Below are 15,207 nucleotides of genomic sequence, written 5' to 3'. Positions count from 1 at the left end.
GACTTCAGAATGTAAGTATTGTAAATAAATTGTAGTCTTATGAAATAATCTAAGGACATGAGTGGGCTTTAATCTCAATATGTTGGCAATAAATAATAATAGTAATGAAAAAACTTTAGGAGCATTAAGAAAGACACAGCTAAGTTATGGGGATATTATGGTCCCACTGTATTCCTCTTTATTTTGATCCTTTCTTAAAAATAATGTTAGATTCTAGGTATTGCATTTGAGATAGAATATTGATAAACTGAAGATCACTCAAGGGAGGGCAACCAAGATAGTGAAAGGCCTTAAAGTCATGCTAAATGATGATCACTAGAAGGAAATTAGGAGGTTTATCTTGAAGCAGAGAAGGCTTTGATGGTTAAGTGATGTGTCTTCAATTATTTGAGATACTCTTATATAAAAGATGAATCAAACTATTTGGCTTGGCCCCAAAGAACAGAAGTAGGAAAAACAAGTGGAGGTCTCAGATAAACACATAAAGCAAGGGTTAACATAGGGAAAGACCAAAATCTGCTAACAAATAGACATTTCTGAAATTGGAATCAATTATCTCAGGATGTATTGAATCCCCAAATAAACATCAGGCTACCTCAAAAGTCCTTTCCAACCTTAAGATTCTGCTCTTCTGTTATGTGAGAATTTCTTATTTCCTTGCCCACTAGAAAAATCAATAGAGTACAATGACTAGTGAGATGAGCCATTTTCTTTAGGATATTTTTGATTATCAAACCAGCACTTTCTTAATTGTAAGAAAGTACAGAACGTGACATCTCTGACAATGCTGTTGGCTATATTGCTAAACATGTATTGTTAAATATGTAAATTCTTGGCATGCATATTGCTGCTGTTTGGCAATATTGAAGAGCTTAAAATTATAAATAGTAAAGGAAAAAAACCTTACATTTCTTAGGCTGTCTAGACTTCAGCTGCTTACAGCTACAATCCCCATGGACTTGAGTGTTTGAAATAAAGCCAATACTAGGCTACTCAGCAAGTACTGGGTCAACAACCAAAAATCTAACAGCTAGGCATCCCTACAATACTCCATAGTAGTGACAGCAGGACTTATTTCATTAAAATACCCCAGTGTGTTGCTCAATATGTACTCTGTGTTCCTGCCAGACTAAATTCCTATAGTGATTCCCATCTTCCTCTAGTAAGTGTAAAGGGTTATAGAGAAAAAGAGAGCCCCTGTGTTGGTCCCAAGCTTTTCCTATAACCAACTTACTAAATTTTGAAAGGTGTTAGTGGATATTTTAATTACTTTTTTTGACATGATCACATGAAGCTAGCAGTACTAGTCAAATGGGAACAAATCAAAAAAGAGAGGTTGGTAGATCCAAGGCAGCAGGAGGGTTTTTGATCGATTCTTCAGACATTTTCTTATGACCAACAATAACTTTGATGCCTGCAAAACATGTGAACTGGATAGTGTTGGTAGCGTTGGGAAGCAAATCCACCATTTTATGTTTCTATGCTATCCAAAGTGGAAGAAAACCATGGCATCTTTTCTCTTGGATTTAGTCTAACACTGCCTTGCTGTCTTACCAGCTTTCTCACAAAATCCAGTGGTTATGAGTTGAACAAGTCATATAAGGAAACACACAGGAGATAACAGACAGAAATTGGATTCCTCTGGAATCTTTCCTTCTTGTTTATTCCGTGGTTTCTAAAAGACAGGGAAGAAACTCACTGTGTTTAGATATCCAGCACTACAAACATTTGCATTTTTGTTGGTGAGGAAGTTTCCTTTAATAACACTCCTGAACTTGGGAGATTTTCTCGGAAGGAAATCTGTGGCTAAACAAAATCCTCTGACTCGGGTCAAGCTGGTGATCAGACTTTTAAGCTCAGCAAGACTATTTCTTAGACCATAGGTACACAGTCTGACATCATGCCTCAAAGTTTTTCAACTTGCTAGAAGCTGTCAGAGTTCACACTCAGTTGGCATAGACTTCAAAAATTCAGGGTCATTGTCATAAGGAACTGGAAGAGCATAGTAGTGTATTGATCTATCTGCCTTTTCTTTCCTTCCTTCCTTCCTTTATTCTTTCTTTCTTTCTTTTTTTCCTCCTTCCTTCCTCCTTCTTTCCTTCCTTCCTCCTTCCTTTTCTTTCTTTCCTTTCTTTTTTCCCAGAGATAGATAGGAATCATAGCTAACCAAATCTGGATATTGCCTCCCAAAATATTCATGTATGTATGTATATTGATTTGACCATCAGATAGATCAACATTAGGATGAAGTTTCAATCTGAGAATTTCTTCATCAGTGTAAAAATCTCCTGATGAGGAAACTTGATCCACTGATAGAGATCAGCAACTATCCTGAAATTTAGTTGAAGAGAGTTTCCTGGGGCATTGAAAGGAGAAGTTATTTCATTAAAGTCATATATCATGACTTTGATCATATGATATCATATGATCATATATCAGAAGAGTAAAGTGAACCCAGCTCTACCTGATTCTGAGGGACTATCTGAGATCTACTTTATTATGTTTCTTCTCTATAAAGTGGTGATTGTTTGTATATGTTTAATGGCAACATCCATTTCTGTTTAAGGAACACACTATTGAAGCTTATTCATTTGAACTTGTTTTTATTTTTCACATGAATGTTACAATTAGGTCATTGGATAGTATAAGAATTATTCATTTTAGAGCAGTGACAACAGGCAACAGGTCAAAGACAGTTAAGTGTCTCTTTATTTTAATGTAATAAGATAGTTCCTACTATTATGGCATAAAACATCTTCAGAGGATTACATATTCTCCAGGTATGTTAAACATTTTCACACTATCAACAAAAATATCTTTGCCAATATTCTCTACTCTCATACTTCAAAGATGCAAAAACACAATTTTATGCAATATTCCAAGCAGAAGTGAAGAAAGGTAAGAGACTCCTGACATATATATCAGCAAAGTTTTTTTTAAATCAATTATCATATTTAACCATCTTTTCCAAAAAACAATTAGATCCGCCTCTAAAACTCCAGGAAAGAGAGTGATATAAATTTAGATCCTAAGCAATTTTTTTCAGGGACTAAGTCCTGCATTAATGACTTAGAAGGAAGGACCAAGGAGGGAAGGTAGGAGAGAAGCTGGGCTATCAGCTGATACTTTTCAGCATCACTCCTCTGTTTCTGTGACAACAGTATACCTTTCATATTCCCTGTCTTCACAATAGCTATCAGGTAGTATGTTACCCTTCTATGAATAAATTCTTCTTGGTTGGGTAGTTGTGAATATCTGCCTTTCCTCTGGACATTTTTTTTTTGCTCTATCAAGATTATTCTTGATTTTCATTTTAGCCTGATATTATTTATGTGAAATTGTTAAAAGGGTAGGTGTCATGCCCATCATGTACCATTCCTAAATTTCTATAGTCAATTAGAATCCTATTACTTTAGTCTTCAACAATTACAAAAATTTTTTTCTTTTAAGTCTTTTATATCTTGTCATCATCACACTCATTGTATATCTGACATATTCTAAACTATAATGTATCATAGTCTCATTTTGGCTTAGAAAGCAAAAAGTACTTAACGAAGCTGTGGAAACAAGAGAAATGTTCTCCAATTTTTGTCAGCCTCAGATTAGGAGATTGTCTTCTATTTCCCAATTCCCTCATGAGGAAATAGAATGAGTCAATCACATAGCTAATAATAAAAGCATTTCCCTACACTGGTCTCTGTGTTATTATCAACTCTGAATCTACCATTCCTATGATAGCTTATTGTGCATTTTCCATAAAAGTAATGTTTCCTAAAAAATAAAATTTAAACATTAAGTTAGTTTAACCTAATTTGAGAAATACAATATAGCAGATTTGAAACTCCCTTACCTGACAAAGACTATTTTTTCTAGCCTTTAGTTTAGTCAGTTTATAATGATTTGGGGTGTTTGTGGGGGAACTTCTCTGATCATCATTAGTCCAGACACAATCATTTTCCATATCTATAGTTGGAGGCTTCCCAGCTGGCAGAGCCTGCCAAATTTTATGGTCTTTTGGCACACTATTCAAGAGCCAGGGTCACCTCTACTCAATAATGTGGCCCTAGAGTAGGACTTCAGTGGAGGTATTTATGTTGTAAAATATATTATGACTAAAATGATGTTATTTCTTACATCTGGGCATCAAATAATCATCATAATAGCTAGCGTTTATATAGTGCTTTGTGGTTTGCAAATTGCTTTATATATACTATCCCAGATGATCCTCTCAATAACCCTTTGAGATGTATTTTAATTATCTCCATTTCACAAATGAGGAAATTTAGGACAGAGATTAAGTGACTTGTCCAGCATTACAAAGCTAATTGATGTCTCAAAGAAGATTTGAATTCAGTTCTTCCTGACTCCAAGTCTGGAACTCTATCCACTGAGCCACCTAGGTGACTTTCCTAAGAGTAGGAAGAGAGAAAATCCTGCCTCATTTTCCTCTAATTCTTCTGGTCTATTAAAGACCACCATGATAGATAAAAACAGAATATTGTTACATCAAGAACTAAAAAAATAGTGCTAAAAGAGAGGAGGAGGAAGATGCGGAAACTATAGTTCAAAGGCACATAGACTACACGTATTTTCTGAAAATTTCACAAGACAAAATCAGTTTACAGAAGAAAAGGGAGTTTTCTTAATAGAGGAGAAATTCCTTAAAATGTAGCTTGCTAGACATTAAATAACTAACAAAAGAAGTGGGAAATTTCCTATACCATGTATTTTAAGAAAGACATTAACTCTTCAGAAGTCGCAAATGGAATTTTGACTAAAATCAAAGGGAAAAAAAAGCAGATGGTTCTCAGTTCCTTTCCATCCATATAATATGTTACCCTCAAGCATTTTATAAACCTTTCTCAGAGGATCAATATGTTATTTAGTCCCATTTTATAAAGGAAGACCTTTGGTTTAGAAGCAGCTAAGAGAATCTTCAAAATTCCAAAGAGATTCATGAGTCTAGTGCCTACCTTAGAATATGTTTAGAAGATCTTTGGGGTCATAACTTTTTCCTTTAGACACTATACCAAATAATATGACTAAAATAATGTAGAACATGTTGAAGACGGCTTATATATTGAAGAAGACTAGTTCATTTAATTCTTTGAGGAGAGTCCAAATTCATTTAAATATTGTAAAGTTCTCTTGTTCTTGTCCATTTCCAGATGACAACTTTTTTTTCTGTGCTACATTCTGGAATATTACAATGAAAATGAAAATAAAGGGTATGTGTGTATTTATGTATGTGTGATTACTTTAGATGTTTCTGAATAGACCAAAGGGAAAGATGACTCTATTAAAGCTATGTAAGATTGAAGAAAGGACTGAAGAAGAAGACTGAAGAAGAGAAAGGAAGGAAATAAACATTTATATTGTACTTACTATGTGCCAGGCATAATACTAAGTACTTCACAAATAATTTCATGTGATCCTCACAAAAATCTTAGGTAGGTGCTGTTATTATTCTCATTTTACAGTTGAGAAAACTGAGGGAAATAGAAGTAGTAACTTGTCCAGGGTCACACATGCAATAAATGTTTGAGGTAGGATTTTAACTCAAAATTCCTAACTCTGAAGTACCCCATATAGACAAAGGTAGATCGGGACTGTGGATGTGTTTTCAAGAGAATATCCAAATAGAACTCAACCCTGAAGAGTTCTGCAAATAAGAAAGTAATACAACAGCGAGAGAGAGAGAGAGAGAGAGAGAGAGAGAACTGAAGGAACAGTATTTGTATACCATCTAAACTTAGTACCTGATTTAAGTAAGAATAAGTCATATCCAAAAGTATCATAGACATTACACAGAGACTAGGTATCAGGGAAATTTGAACATAGAGTATCCAATTCCAGTGCTACTATCTTTCCCTCTATAGGAATCTTTCCCACATAGGAATACCTATGTGTGTATATGTATGGATGTAATATTTTAAAAATAAAATCAAGAAGAAATCTTTCCAAAACCTCGCCAAAGAAAAGAGAAAGAAATTACTGGTTCTCCTATAAACACTATATGGTACTTAGGTTAGGAAATTTAATAGCCTATAAACAAAGATTGTAAAGTATACTCCATTAAACATATCTTGTTTCTCTAAAACAATAAAAAATGCACTTAAATAAAACAAAAGATACATTTAGAAATATTAGCATGAAGTGGTTTCAGCATAATACTACAGTTCTTACCATGGCAGGACTTACTAAGTTTAGCAGGACTTTGTCATTTGGGCTGCTTGATCAATCTTTGTGAAGATGTAATGAAAAGTTTATTTTTTTTAAATCTAGTTATTGAAGAACTTCTTTCTTTGCTGTACTCTTTCTTAAATTCCCAATTATACAAGATTGGCACCATATGAGATAACATACACAAAATTGAATCATACAATATAATATGTTAGGCATTTTGCCAGCCTCTGAACTCTATATAAATATTACATTTTATTATTACTATAATACTGTACTGTTAAGATGGGATACATATAAATATTATATATATATATGTAAAATATATGACATAGATGTTGTATATTATTTTAAAATATCAAACTAGAATGAATACCCTGATAGGCAACTCTTGGGGATTGACAGAAGTGAATACCAGGAATTCATTGTGAAACACTCAAAAGCAAAGAGAAAGGATATACAGAAAATTAACTTAACAGCAGCAAAGTCATATTTTCGGCTTTATATTTTGAAATTGTTTACCTCCAAGAGTTGAATTATCTTAAAAGTCTCAAGCTTTGCTGTAAGTATATAAGATATTCATGAAGGGCTCTAATAAAATATGTAGATGGATAGGTAGAGACAAACACTGAAAGTAGTTTCATAGTTTTAATTATTCTATTATGTTAGAAGTACACAAATAAACATCTTTCACGGACAATTAGAGTGAGCCATTCAAGTTAATACAATAGTGGAGCTTTTGTAAGCTCTGTATCCACTCCACACATTAGAATCACTTTTCTACATATTACTGCTGATAAAAATAGAGTCCTCAACTGACCACGTGACTCACTTTGAATAGCTTCAATACTTATTGCTGTCAATGCCTCAATCAGCCCACGATCTTTAGTACTCTACAACTAGTGTATAAATATAGTCAAAATGGTCTGTAACACATTCAGTAATTACAGATGAGGATATCTGCTTTAAAACTGCTTTGAAATTTTAAAAATAAAGTTCAGATACCACAGTGCAATACACGATCCCATAGTGATTTTTTTGCAGCTGACAGAATATTGTGTTTCTAACCTACTTTGTAATATGCAAGAATTGAATATAGATCCAATGCCAAAATATACGAACAAAGTTAAATATCCTTTACTCATTACTCAGTCACATTTGATCTGGTCACATGAAAGGATATTAAAGATTTAACCCTCTGTTGTTCAAAACATATTCAATGATTCTTGTATGCTTTTGTTTTTATCACTAATAATAATAATAATCATAGAATTTTTAAAGTATTTATTATCAATTTATGTTTTCTTTCCTGGCATGATTTTAGCTTTATTTGGACTTACTGAGCTGAAGTTTCTAAGTATTTGACACATTTATGTTTGTTTTGTTTGTGAGGAAATATCACTTTTAAGTGAAATGTTATTTTTGTCATATATGCACACACATACAGACTAATACACAAATAAGTGGTTACCACTTATCATGGACATAACAAAGTGTTTTTTAAATTTATACAATCAGAGTTTCTATTTTCTCTGATTCTAATGCATTGCTGTAAGATCATTTGGGTAGAACATAGCAATAAGAAATCATGAGGTCAATCAGAATTAAGATTCTTCAGCCTAAGAGAATAAGAAACCTTTCTCTTCTACTCATTTTTTTTTTTTTAAACCATTGACTCCAATTTCTTCACCAAGCCTCATTTTGACCTGGGAAAGAATCAACTGCAAAGAGACAATTTGAGTTATGTTAAAGACAAATCATAGAGTTGAACTACCACTTTTATTGCTTTTATCAGCCACATAAAGTTGTATTTTTATTGTATTAACTGTCAAAAAGAAAATAGTTAACTTCAAAGTTGCATTTTTGTATTTTTAATTAATATTTTACTGAAATTATACAAGTTAATATTAAGTTCAGAGTCTTTTTATGTTAGCACATTTAGTGTAATTAAATCACCATTTTTCTTTAGGTTTCATTTTTATACCAACTTTTCCTGCTCATTTTAAAAAATACTTGTTCAATCACTTTTAGTCTTAATGAAATTATATTTTGTTGATTGGAAAACAAGAAGATAAGGGGCATTTTAAGACACTTCTTTCTTATTTTAATTCAAGTGAAGAGTAATAGAAAACTCTTCAATCCAAAGTTTTAAACTTTTTAGAATATTATTTATATTTATTGTAAAGTTTATACTTATCATTCAAGAAAAAAAAGGAAATATTTTAAACCCAATTTCAAAATTCCAGTTCTTTCAAAGCAAAGGACCAATTTGAAGTTTGGAAACTAGCACAGATTCCAAATTTTGAATATTTCGCTACTATTTAATTGAATTTAGCTGCTAAAATCTTTTCTAAATGCATATATGTATGTATATACATACACATGAGTGATGACCATTGACTTTAAGAATATTAATATCCAAAAATTATGTATAAGACTAATATATATATAATATTAGTTGCAAATAACTCCTCAAATGCAATATATTAAAGCTACATGTACTTAATTTTATTCATAAACTAATCAATTAATTAACTAGCTATGTCATAAACTCCTTTTTAAAGTAAAGTACAAGGTTCTAATGTATTCCATCTCCAGGGAATACACATATACATACACACATACATATGTATGCATGCATGTATAGATATGTGTATATGTTTGTGTATGTTTCTAAATGTTAAAATTATGCTGATCTTAATCTGATTGTAGCTTGAGAAATGTTATACATACATACACACATATATGTATATGTATTTGTGTGTATATATATATATATATAGTAGATATAATGAATTGCATAATTTAGTTAGAAGAAAATGTGCATTATTTTAGTTGAAGTTAATAACATGAAGGGGACTGTTAGTAGCCCATACCAGCTACTAGCAGGCTGTAAACTAAAAGAACAATCTTAACCACTATGCTTGTGTACAAAAGCATGCCACCTTAGCAACAGTAAGATGAAAGGGAGTCACATTTTTAAGTTTTCACAAGGAGAAAGGCAGTTGCTAAGCAATAACAATAATTGAATAATCATAATAATAATGTGCACAGTACTGTGATCTTTAAGAATTACTAAAGTACTACTAATAAATAAGCAGTACAAAATTAATTTCAATTACCATCATTATGAGAGAAATATGCCTTCAGTGACTTTCTTCCCTCTAACTAAACAATCTCCTTCAGTCTCTCAGGATGCTTTTGTCTGTTGCTGCTCACACATCAAAATCAACATAAATATTCTTAACCATAGAACTATTTTGGTCATTTCTCTCCTTTTATTGATCATTTGAGTTTGTATGTCTATGTTTTTATTTCAAAGAGAAATGATTTACTCCTTGGGACAATCCTTTACAAGTTTTGCAATCACAAATTCTCTCGTTCAATCCAAATAAATCTAAATCTTACGTTACACAGACATTTATTTTTACAAGCAACATGAATTTTCTGGTAACCTAAGAACATCCCAATTATTTTCTCTCCTCATGGTTTCTTGCCTCATCAATTTAAGATTTTCATATGCTTCGAACCCCCACCCCCCACCCCTTCCATTACTTACCTGCTGCTCTCCAGGTTCCGTGGATTTCATCAGATGCTTATCCTTATACAGAGACCAGAGACCAATATTGGGCAGAAAAATTAAAGCCACCATAAACAATAAAGTCATTTGCAGAAACCGCTTCTGTTTCCTCTTCATGGCAAATGATAAAAGCGCCAGTATAGATGGCTAGAGGAAAGTGCAGGATTCCTGGCGGTTCCTTGGTGAGCCAAGCCAATGTCCTTTCCTCTCCTCTGCGATTAACCCCCAAGACTGAGACGAGTGGCTAGAAACTTTTGTTGCAGCCTCAGCACCAATACACACCCCTCAGAGGGAGCTGGCAATCTGCAGAACAAACGCACAGTCACTTTTCCCCCACTCAGGAGAAAAACAAAACAAACAAACAAAAAAACAACCTCCCCCCCAAAACTATGACGAGTGAATTATCTATTGGCTCAGAAATGAATGGATTTACTGAGGAAATCATTGAAGTCTATCGATCTCCATTAATATAAAACGAAGGAGTAAATATGATCAGTTGGTAGGCTAATCAGAAATTATGGAGAAATCAATAGCTCGCCAAAATACTTTCCTGGAAAGAAAGGAGTTTGTTTTTGTCTTAGAGAGTAGTACGAAAGGGGATGAGGGGGTGGGGGTGGAAGAGGAAGAAGTGGCTGGACAAACAGTGCTGTCCCAAAGTCTACTGCCCAGATTAGTTTAGTAAGGAGGGAAATGCACGAAAGCGTCTCCAACTAGAAGATGAGTTGTCCATCTTCGCTCTTCTCGAGCATCAGAGGGAAGACTGATCTGAAAATCCACTCGAACTCCCCTCTCTCCCTCCTCCCAACCCTCCTTAGCAGGATCTGCCTGAATCCCAGACTGCTGACTGAAGCCCAGGCATTTGCAGGGGATCTGGTGACAGGAAGCCGAAAGCCCGGCTGAGTAGGTCCCTGAACTCCTGGATTCCCTGGCACTGTCAACTCGCCCGCCTGCCTCCTTCCCTCCCTCTCCGCCTACTGGGCACCCCGATACTTGCTCTCAGCAGCATCAGGAGAGCGAGAGAAGTGGAAGGGAGGCTACAGATGTCATCGCGGAATCCAGCCAGCGAATCAATGGGGCGACTTACCCTCCTCTTTACCACCACCTCCTCCTCCTCCTCCTCCTCCTCCTCTTCTTCTATCTCTTCTTCCTCCCCCTCTTTTTCTTCCTCCTTTTTCTCTTTCTCCTCCTCCTCTTCCTCCTCCTCTCAATGTTATTGTTCGCAAAGTAAAGGCTGCGCAGATCAATCTCGTCCTCCTTTTCTCCAGAGCGGCTTTCACACTCAGTGGCTATTCATGTTACCATGCTTCTCCGGAAACTATCAAACACAGAGAAACATACTGAGCGCAGCAGCAGCAGCAGCAGCAGCAACAACAAGGACCATTATTCCTTACCTCTTTCCTTATCCCCAGACGCCTTGACATCCTCCCCCCACCCCATACAAAATGCACCAAGGAAAAAAAGGCTATTCTAAACGAGAAAGGAGAACTTGGAAGATGCGAGAGAGTAAGAGAAGATGTAATGCTCTCTCCTCCCCAACCTTCTCTTTCCCTCTCCCCGGTGCTTCTTTTCAGCTGAGATGTCAGAGAGTGTCTAACACGTGCAGGAGCACTGAGCCCTGGTGGGGGAGGGGGTAAAATATGAAAAAGGAAAAGGGGGATGGGAAATCCCTCCAAGCTGGGATGCTATATAAACAAATCGCGAAGGGGATGAGGAAAAAGCAAAGTGAAGATGGTGCAGAAGGAGTCTTTGGAGATCCTCATCACTTGTCCCTGGATATGTTTCCTGGATCTGCAGTCCCGGGTTCGCTTAGGTTACACTCGCTGGGGCAGGAGTAAGAACAGTCACTCTGGTCACCTCATGGATAGTAGTCCGGCCCCGAGGCAGCCCGAGAGGGGGACATCATTAGCCTCTGTACTCTTCTTCCAAGGCTGGTCCATGATGACAGCGGAGAGCTAGCGTAAAGCTCAAGAATCCCAGCTCGTGGGCGACTGGAGGCGACAACAGTAGAGAGCACCGGTGCAACAGCAGCAGCGGCGGCAGCAGCAACAGCAACGTGGGTGCAGCGACAGCGGCAACAGAGGCAGCGGCTGCAGCAACAGTGGCAACAGCGGCAGCGGCAGCAACGGCAGCAGCTACGGAAAACTGAAAAGCAGCGAATGATTTTGCAAGACGATCCAGGTTGCTGAAGCCTTCCGCGACTTTCAAACCAGGTATATAAGCCGTAGTGTAGAAGGAGTGGGAGTGAGGGCTGGGGGCGAGGGGAAGAAGCTGAAAAATAAGCATAGATGCTGCTAACAGCCTGGGAGGTGGCAGCCAGGAGGACTTAGTCTAGAGAAGAGGCTTCAGGCTGCAGGTTCTGTGTGGGAGATGATGGCAATTCTCTCCAAGCAGGAAACATCTGGATCTCTCGCTGGTCGGGAGGGTATTACTCCAGCTCTCCTTTCCTCCTCCCCACCCTGTCTGCCTGTTCTTTTTCTCTGCGTGCTTCTGCTGCTATTGTCACCCCCAACGATCCTGGATCCCCCTCCTCCCTTCCACTTTCCCTAATCTACACCCCCCCACACACACCCCTCTTCTCACCACCACCTCCCCAGGAAAGTTTCTGAATCGCAAAGATTCATGGTCAGACTAGATCCCTCTTTCTCTAACCCCCACTCCTAAGGAATTATACACCTTTGTAATGCACCACCTTCTACTAGAAGATTAAGGTACAAGTCAAGCCAATTATGGGGTTCACAAGGATCCAACTAGATGTCGATAGATTGGATTCTATGTTCCGAGAATCCTGAATGGACAGACATGCAGTTGGGAGAATTCGAGCAGAAATCCTCAAAAGAACAGAATGGGAAATGCTTAGGGATCTTTAAACCAAACTGGGAAGAAGCTTAAGGAAACAAGATTGGGACAAGAGATATTGTATTATTATGGAAATCCGATGAATTGCTTAGAGATGAGTATAGAAAAATAGCCTTTATTTTCTTACCCACTATGGAAAATAGAACAGAACAGTTATGAAAACGAATGAACAATACTTTGCATAACATGCCCATTATTTCTGATGTTTGATACTATCTGGTATTATTTATGCAACATGTATATGATTTTTTAAAAAAACCAATTCACTTGTAAAACAGGCTTCCATAATAATGATCATAATAAATTAAAAGTGAAAAAATAAAGCATATTTGTGAATTTGTGTCCTTCTTTATAAAATGATTGAAGACATGGATCTTTATAAAACCACTATCTCAGAAACCAGAAAGTACAGGAGGTAACTTTTCTTTCCCTATTCAATTCATTTCTGCATTATTTCTAAAACTTCTATTTCTTAGAAAACTTAGTGCTGAAAGAGAAAAGTATGAATTCTGGGAAAATGCACTGAGAAAAGCATGTACCCATTATTGCTGATGCCTTAAACAAAAAACTTTGGAAAAATTAGGTGTGTTATAGATATGTATACATGTATGTCTTTATTACATACATAGGGAGTTGTTTTGGCTTTTAGAAAGAAAATATCTCAAGAGACAATAACTACAGAAGGAAAAATATTAAAAGCTCTATTATTTTGAACTATATTACTTTCTTCATCTCTGAAGTAATTCCCAAACCAAATTTTCTTCTTTCTGTCTGCTGACATAATTCCATTTCAATGCTAATCTTCATCTTTTTCCTTTCTGTTTGCACTTTTTGTCCTTTTTCAATTCTTTTGCTGTTTAATCCTTTTCATATACTCATAATAATAACTTCCCGTACTGTTTATATTAGACAAAATCTCCCTATATCAAAATAAGTAAAACTTATGAAAGAAGATGGTATCCACCTTCAGAGAAACAAATGGTAAGAGGAAATAAGCAAGCATTCTTCCATATATTTCAATGTGTATCTATGTTTATAATATCTATGTAGTGTGTATGTATATATATTTGTGTCTGTATACATGCATATACATACACACATATACATGAACACACATATAAAATATTTCCCGCCCTCTTTGGGGGAGTTAGGGAAAAAATAAAGTTAAAAAAATGCACAAAAGAAAACAAAAGAAAACCAACAAGGAAGCAAAGAAAACCTGGGAAGCTTTGAAAATAATGTTTAGTATTTATTGAATAGATTTTCTTAAATGGAAATTTATTGCTTTTTATTGAATCCTCTTTTATGGTTTGCTTTGTACATGGCACATGTATATTTTGTCATATCATTTTGTATGTAGGTTTTTAAAAGTTACAAAAATGATAAATGTAAAAATAAGTAGCATATTAAGGTACTTCTAATTAATTTAAATGTTCAAATGTAAACTTTAAGGATAACTTTCTTTTCAAATAATTAAGACCAAAATACATGCACATATAAAAAAAGGAAAAAAAGCAGGATGGATCAGAAGGCTATTATAAATTTTCAATAAATTGACTATGAACCTTGATTTAATTGAAAATTTGTTGTAGTATTTTGATTATGTCTTTGACTATATCATGTAATATCTATCAAAGACTCTTCTTTCATATCATTGCCTTCACTCCTCCTCCAAACTCACTTAATTAGAATTTTTCAGCATCACTTTGAATTAGAGAAAGAAAGATATTCTTGGTAGTTAGAAAATAGTAGTTATCATAGCTACGGAAGAAGAATAAAGCATAGTAGTTCACTTCAAAAAAAATATATTCTAAATAGAGGAAAAGAATTAATGCAGGAAATGTTTAAAGAACACTCAAGTCTTTGGGTAATGTTGATAAAGAATTAGTGAGGGAGAGATGAATGTAGGTTGGAGCTATCTTAGAAGACTTCATGACAAGGTGGAACTGAATGAAGAAGAGCTCCAGAAAGAATAGGATCTGGATGAGTGAAGAGAAAGTAAGATAGTATTTATGGTGGGCAAGGTGAGGCAGTGAGATTGAGGTCAAAGAACACTGAATTTGGAGTAAAAATTGGGTTTCAATCTTTGACAGCGGCTTTCATTGCAACTATGGGTAAGTAGTTTATTGTCTATGAAACTCGTTTTCTCTTCTCTAAATCAATTCAGCCTGCCTTTATTGAGCATCTGCTGGTAGTGTGATTTTGGGTAAGTAATTTAACTTAGCTTTGGAGATACAATGACACAAATGAAACAATTCCTTCCCTCAATGAATTCAGGTAATAGCAGACAAATGAAGACAAGGATATTGTCCTCTATAAGAAGGATAAGCTCTCAAGAAGCTTGGGTGTTATTAACAAATGAAAATAAGAATAATATTCTCAGGATATAGCTGGGTGGTACAATGGATATAGCACTGGGCCTGGAGTCAGGAAGATCTGAATTCAAATTTGACCTGAGATCCTTACTGGCTATATGGACAAGTCACTTAATCTCCAACTGCCTTAGTTTGTTCATCTCTAAAATGTGAATTACAAGAGCATTTACTTCATAAGGTTGTTGTGAGGATTAAATATGATCATTGTAAAGC

At 35.4% G+C, this 15,207-nt stretch overlaps 1 protein-coding gene across 1 annotated transcript in view; it reads right to left on the bottom strand.

Moving 5' to 3' along the window:
- LOC116419731 (polypeptide N-acetylgalactosaminyltransferase-like 6) overlaps positions 1-11,836 on the bottom strand; it is a 717,446-nt gene extending 705,610 nt beyond the window's left edge. Inside the window, exon 1 of the mRNA XM_031941561.1 lies at positions 9,743-11,836. Within this exon, the coding sequence (XP_031797421.1) occupies positions 9,743-9,880 (138 nt within the window). The 5' untranslated portion in view covers positions 9,881-11,836. The remainder of the gene's footprint in view (positions 1-9,742) is intronic.
- Between the last annotated feature and the right edge of the window lie 3,371 nt (positions 11,837-15,207).

The sequence above is a fragment of the Sarcophilus harrisii genome, chromosome 6 (assembly GCF_902635505.1).
Source record: "Sarcophilus harrisii chromosome 6, mSarHar1.11, whole genome shotgun sequence".
Taxonomy (NCBI): Eukaryota; Metazoa; Chordata; class Mammalia; order Dasyuromorphia; family Dasyuridae; genus Sarcophilus; species Sarcophilus harrisii.
This window is presented reverse-complemented; position numbering and strand designations above follow the sequence as displayed.